The 7073-nt window shown below is 36.9% G+C and overlaps 1 protein-coding gene across 1 annotated transcript in view; it reads right to left on the minus strand.

Annotated features, from left to right (window-relative positions):
- LOC107018582 (serine-rich adhesin for platelets-like) overlaps positions 1-4802 on the minus strand; it is a 6411-nt gene extending 1609 nt beyond the window's left edge. The window contains exons 1-3 of the mRNA XM_015219100.2: positions 4547-4802; positions 3877-3944; positions 600-3795 (exon numbers count right to left, since the gene is read on the minus strand). Of these exons, the coding sequence (XP_015074586.1) occupies positions 600-3795; positions 3877-3944; positions 4547-4703 (3421 nt within the window). The 5' untranslated portion in view covers positions 4704-4802. The remainder of the gene's footprint in view (positions 1-599; positions 3796-3876; positions 3945-4546) is intronic.
- Between the last annotated feature and the right edge of the window lie 2271 nt (positions 4803-7073).

The following is a 7073-nucleotide window of genomic DNA, read 5'->3' on the forward strand; positions in this document are numbered from 1 at the left end:
AAAATGGGGGGGGGGGGGTCCTTAATACAATTTAAATCTTCAAAATTATGATTTTGGCATGCCATAGGAATGACTAAGTCCACGACCACAAAGAAATGAAAAACTTCCCCTTTTCCTTTCAACAGTTTACTGCAAGGGGAGGGGGATTGAGTGAGAGAATTGAATTAGGTGCTGTTTGGAAATCAAAAGCATTGCCGACACCGAACTCAATGCTTATGTTGACTAATCTTGTGTTTAGCAAAAACTTTCAACTGGTTTAATAGGATATTATACCGAGCCTCACGGATTCTCTACCAGCCTAACATGAGCAACATTTCTTTGTTCAAGTAAAAGGTCTCAAATTTGTGTGGATGTAAAACGGAATAAGAACATACAAGACTGTGTGCTTATGTTGCCGGATCTTATGTTTAGCAAAATTTTCAATTAATTTAATAGCAGGATATCATACCATGCCTCACAGATGGTTTACCAGCCTAACATGAGTAACACAGCTATGTTTGAGTAGAAGGTCTCAATTTCTTTGTGAAGGTCGATGGAATAGCATTAACGAACGTCAAGACATGAAAGAAAAACCAAGCAAATCAAATTTGTAATTTTACCTTCTGGAGTTGAAGCCTGGCTTATTTCACTTCCTTCAACTGAGCTGTCAGATGAAGATGAATCTGATAGAGTGTCAGTCGTAGAATCAGAATCTCCACCCTCTTTACTGTCGGACCTTCTCGATCTACTATCCCCAAACTTAGGCCCTGGATTAGGAAGCAATCCTTTCTTTGGTTGTGTAAACTCCTCGATGTTTGCAGTCCTAACTTTTGTATTTCTGGTAGATAAACTTCGCATTTCTGAATCTGCTTGCCGTCTATTGTCCTCAGGGAACCTGCCAGGACCTTTTGAGCTGGAGCTGGACCTAGATTCGTCCATAGATTCCTCAATTTTCTTCTTGCAAGCAAGAGCATCATAATTTTCAAGCTTTCCAGCTTCTTGAAGTGTTTTATCTCCCTGATTCGGAAGTGCCACCTCAATTCTTGATTTCGAGGTATCTTCCAAAAATCCTCCAGAAGTCACACCAACCTTCAATTTTCTGCTAGCTTTTGTGTCTCTGTTTGGTTTCATTGGTTTCTTTGATGCAACTTCTCCTGGTTGTCCAGAAACAAAATATTGCTTGAAATTTATGGCGTCGCTCTTATCAGTATTTACATCAGGTTCGTGCACCTCCTCTACCACACCACCATACTGATCACCATGAATATTTTTACCTGACTCATCCATCTCCATTGGCTCTGGCAGAGGGTTCACATCTTCTAGATTATCATTTGAAGCTGTTAAGTCCTTGTGACTGCCTTCCTGATCTTGAATAGACAAAATGGATTTGCTCTTCTTAGAACTTTGGCTCTTTTTGGTTTTCGTTTTCTGCCTCTTTTCTGAAATGCTCAGAGTCTCTTGATTTTTATCAGTCTGGTTAAGCCTCAAATGCTCAACCTCATTTCCCTTCTCCTCAAAGGGCAGAAGTTCTGGCTCAATGCAGGTTGCCTTCTCAACTTGGTGTTGAGTATCTACAGCATAGGCACTCTTCGAGACTTGTTTTGATGCTCCCTTTCTTTTGCTGGCACGCAATGCATTTCTATCTTGATTAGACCCTTCAATGAAATGATTAACAGGAGTATCATGTGTCGCTGAAGGGGCACATGAAACATCATTAATATGAGTGGAAACCTCCACTTTTGTTTTTTTCTTTTTAAGTCGACCAGAGTTTCCATGTACTTCAGCAACCTTCACATCAGAGGGAGCTGTCGAGATAGTTTCCACTTCTTTGATGGTCATTTCTGCCTTGGCAGAATCCGACGATCTGCATGCTGCAGATTGAACTTGAGGCGGCCCTTTCACCTCTGTATTTAAACTAATCTGCAGCACTTCAGCATCAAACGGAATTCCACCTTTCTTACTCTGCCCAGTTACAGGATCAGTTGTAGATCCAATCCCTGCAGCTAAAGAGGGGCAGTTCACCGTATTGTCATCATCTCCATTTAATTTAACAGGAATCTTTTCAGCAGATTTTCTCCGACTCTTCTTCGTTCGCTTCATGCTGCTAGCATTTCCAGATTCAATGTTCTCCTTGTCATCCAATGCCCTTGTTGCTGAGAGAACTTGTTCTTTAGTATCCCCAGTTGGTTCATTGTTATCTAAAAGAGGGGATGTCTCAGCACCTTGAGTAACTGACAACTTGCCTTCGATCCCTATTTCATTTATATGATCCACATCAGTTTTTGGCATACTACCAACCTTTGTTGTTGCATCACTTGAACCATCATTACGGACTATATCTTGGTCAGATGCATAAGAATTTTGAGAAGCCCCAACAATATTTTTCATATCTAACTCCTGATGATAAGTTGACTTCTTGGCCCTGCTTCTCTTCCTCCCAAAGCTATTTTCTGCTGCTTCTTGTAAATCTCCCAACTGGTAGGAAGGTACTGGACCCCTGGTGCTTGGTTCACTCAACTTTTCACTCGTGGGCATTTCAAAATCACAGTTTGGTATCAGCTCCTGTTCTCCAGTTGTATTAGCAACAACAATTCCAAGTTCATTGTCTCCAGAGATATTGGATTCAAAAATAGGTTGGCCAACTACATTCATTTCACAAATATCTTTGCTGACTGGTGCTGGACACTCTTTGTTTGACGCGTGATCTTTAACAGGAGATGTTTCTTTCAGTCTAGATTGAGTAGCATGAATAGTAGAGTCAACATCAGTCAACTTGTCAAAGATCTTCATTTCAACTCCTTCCTTTTGCTCTAATCTTCTAGCTCCCACAAATTTATCAGTGGGACCCAGAGCCATGCAGGCAACCTCATCATGGCACGTGGATGAGTCCTTCCCCTTCTTATTTTTCTTCTTCCTCTTCTTATCGGTTGTATCTGTTCTCACAGATTGGTCCCCTAATGTTTCTTCTGTTGAAGCTGCCTTTATTGGTTTACCTGCTGTGGAGTTCTCCGGAATTGCGATCTTCAAGCTATCCCTATGATTGAACTCGGTGCAAGCTCCACTGCTTTCCTTGCTACCCAAAATTTTAACTTTATTTGCAAGAGCCCCAGAGTGTGATGTTTCATCAAGTGCATCATTGTTCCTATCTCCACATAGCTCATCCTGCACACCAGAGATTTCAGCACTTGCCCCACTCTTCCTGCTTTTCTTCGTTCCCAATTTTGACACCTTACTGGAACCAGAACGTTGGTTTATTAAGGGTTCAGCACTGACATCTACCAGTTTCATGTTTATATTTTCCCGCTGTCCTTTGTTAGAATTTGTCAAAGTAGTATCATTTCCAACAATTTTAAATTCAGAACCATTATCTATGCCATGATTTGAAGCGCTGGTACCTGTTACCGGGTGGTTGACTTCGTCTTCTTTGTGCTTTATTTTACGCTTCTTAGCTACAGGACCAGATCTGGGAGAAAGTTCTTGTGAATTACCCGCGCGCTTCACAGTCTTGAATTCACCAATGACCTTGGCAACTTCCTTGTGTTCCACGATGGAGCTAGAAGCCAAGTTCCCATTAGCTGGGTAAGATTCAGTAGTATCAAAAACCTTCTGCTTATCCATTGCATTGAATGAATCACATGAGAGAAGATTTTCAGCTTCAATTTGCGGATACGCGATGCAAAGTAACCCTTGGTCATTTTCAAGGCGTTGAAATCTAGAAGCATCAACAGAAAGGAACCATTCCTTCTTGATACCCTCAAAAACACCTCTAACAAGCATAGTGTCAGGCAGATGATAGTAATGTCTTTTTCGTTTCACCTATTAGGAATTATGAAAAACGTGTCATGACACAAGAAATATACACAAAAACAGTGAGCTGGAGGAAGGAGATGAACAAACCTTCACAGAAGAAATTTTCAACTCACTCATTTCAGGAAAGCACCTTAAGTGTTCGAACACAATCTTTTCTGCATAACACAAACACGATGTATATCAGTCAACACAACTTTCTTTTTTGTATAGCATTCCTTGCTCAATTTTCAGTAAAATTTCATACTACAAATTCAAAATTAACAAAGAATTATAAGCAGTGAGTGAATGAGCCATTATCCCTAATAGAAACATACAGTGATGATGATGTATAAAACACCTGACAGTAGAAATCTTTTTGAAATATTTATACTTAAATGTTGAACCATGGATATGCCTCTTATCTAATCCTAAAAACTTTTACTCTTTCAAGCAATTTAGACTATTGGAACAACATGATATCAAAAATAGTGTAGAAGATTTATTTCACCAACTTTAACAATTTTGTAGTTTAGCGGCATTTGTTAACCTATAGAACCATGATATGCCCTCTTTTCTAATCCTAACAACTATCACTCTTTCTAGCAATTTAAACTATTAAAACAACATGATATCAAAATAGTGTAATGGATTTATACCACCAATTTTAACTATTTTGAGATTGATGTACAACAGTTGTTAGTTTAGTAGCATTTGTTAACCTACACATAGAGAGAACCAACAAACAGATAAAGCTAGATGAATCAAAAAGGGGAATTACTTTTCAGATCGAAGACAGTATCGGAATCGGAGACAATTACAGCCAAGTGGGTATCAAGGTTGGTATCTATGAAAACCGTTTTGTACGACGTCGTATTTTCCGTTTCCATTTCCTTTGCTCCATCGGAATCATTTTCTTCGCGATGTCGTTTCACCATGATTGCGCCGGCAACCACAACGGCCGGAAAATTTGACGATCAGAAGAAGAAATAGGCAAAGGGTTTTAGCTCGGAGGAGGCTATTACAGAAAGTGAAGGGTTTAACGGAAGAATAAAAGGGGTTTTGCCGCCAACAAAATTAATGGGCCGGGCTTGCTTTATCAACAGCCCAAATACTATAAAATAGGGAATTATTAGGAAACTTTTACCTCTAAACGTTATTATAGATATACTTTTAGGCGTCGTTTGGTACAAATATTGATAGTGCAGGGATTAGTAACGCATAAATTAGTAATGCATGAATTAGTAATGCAGAGTTTAGTAGTGCAGGGATTATTTTTTAGCAAGTGTTTGATTCATTATTTCTTACCTATTCTTATGTTTGGTTTAAAACTTTAGAAAAAGTTTATTTCCTATTATACCCTTTAGTTATTGTGAGATTATGTTTCATTTAACTAGTCAAGTTAAATATTAAAAAAATAATAAAAATATTATTAATTTTGAGGTGTGATATGTCACATGGTATATTTCTAATTTTTTATTGGTCAAATATACCTTGAACTTAACATGAATTTAAGGCTACTTAAATTGTTCAAATACGCTTAGCTTATTTTAAAAATAAAAAAAATAGTTCACGTGGTCAATTGACGAACTACATTTAAAAACAAAAAAACAAAAAATCAACCCAATATAACAACTCAAACATGGAGAAAAAAATATTAGTTTGTGAAATCATCAAATTACATGGAATAAATTTGGAGAATTAAACGAACATTTATAAATATTCTCATATAAATAAAAAAAGAACATGAATTACAAAAAAAAAATAGGAGAAAAGATTTGGGGATAATTTAGTCATTAAAGGGGTCTTATCCAAGGATTGCTAAACCTTGGATTAGCTATCCCTCCCTTTCCTAGGGATAAAATAAGACCTTGTATGAGGTATAACTAATACATGGATTAGGTTAAATAAAGTAACCAAACAATGTTTTTGTTGGACTATATTTTAAGGAAAAATTACATAAACAAAGACCTTTTATTTTATAATTACCAATTTTAAGTATACTTTTTATTTATTACCATTTTTGTCAACTTTTAGCTATATTAACTTAAAACAATTTTAGAACACATTTATTCCTTTTTTATACAATTTTTAAACCAAATAAAACGTATTCGCTCAAGTCATATCCTCTCTCGGTCTTTTCTTTTTCTTTCTTCTTCTCCTCGTCTGTTCAAAAAGTTAGGGTTTTTGTTTTTTTTTTTCTCCATTTTTCTGCACGAATTTTAATGGAAGAAGGTCTTAGAAGAAGTCCACGTCTAGTGAGGGATATTGATACTTCGAATCCGAAAGTTTATAGAAGAAGTCGAAAGAAGCGTCAAGTTTCGTCTTCTACTTCTATGGATGAAGTTCCAAGTTTTAGTTTGGGAATCTCACAAATATCGGGGGAGCAGAACAATGAGGAACAGAACAAGAAGCAAAAGAAAGGTAAAAAACGAGTTAAAGAGGTTAAAACAATGAAGAAATCGAAAAAATATGTGTTACTTTGGCATCTACGTCGAAGAAACTCGTTGACAGTGATGATGATTTTGAGGATTTACCTCCTCAATTTCAGTCAAAAAGTTTGAAAAATAAGGATGGATTGGAGAAGAAAAAGCCGGTGAATGATGGAAAAACACAAAATTGTTTACCCAAAAGTGTCATTCTACCAGAGAGTAGATATCCGGTATGTGCTAGTACTTCTTAGTTATTTGTTGTTTAGCAATGGTTGTATGTTGATTGCTGCTTGTTTTTTAGATGTAGTATGTGAAATTCATCTTTAATTCAACTTTAGTATGACACAAGAAGTTAATGTATGATGTGTTGGTGTTGCAATTTATTTAGGATAACAAACTCAAGATCAAACATGCTCCCTCTCCCTGCCTTAGTATCCCCCTTAAACTTTTCAAGGGGCATGAACACGATATGAGTTGAAGCCTTTAACTATATCATTGTTTAGACTGCTTGTATTGAAGTTGATAAGTTGTTTCTTGATTTGGAACCAGAAGTGATCATTGTTGTAATTCAACTTTAATTCATCTTTTATTCAACTGATTACTACCTTTCTTCAACACATAGTATGTGAAATTCATCTTCAATTCATCTTTAGTATGTAGTAACTGTCACGACCCAAATCGGGGCCGCGACTGGCACCCACAATTTCCCTCCTATGTGAGCGAACCAACCAATCTAACCCTTATCATTTTAACATATATCAACAGAAAATAATGCGGAAGACTTAAACTCATTAAATAAAACAAATCAACATCTATTAATTCCCCAAAATCTGGAAGTCATCATCACAAGAACATCTATCTCAAATTACTAAACTA

The sequence above is a fragment of the Solanum pennellii genome, chromosome 5 (genome assembly GCF_001406875.1).
Source record: "Solanum pennellii chromosome 5, SPENNV200".
In the NCBI taxonomy this organism is placed as follows: domain Eukaryota; kingdom Viridiplantae; phylum Streptophyta; class Magnoliopsida; order Solanales; family Solanaceae; genus Solanum; species Solanum pennellii.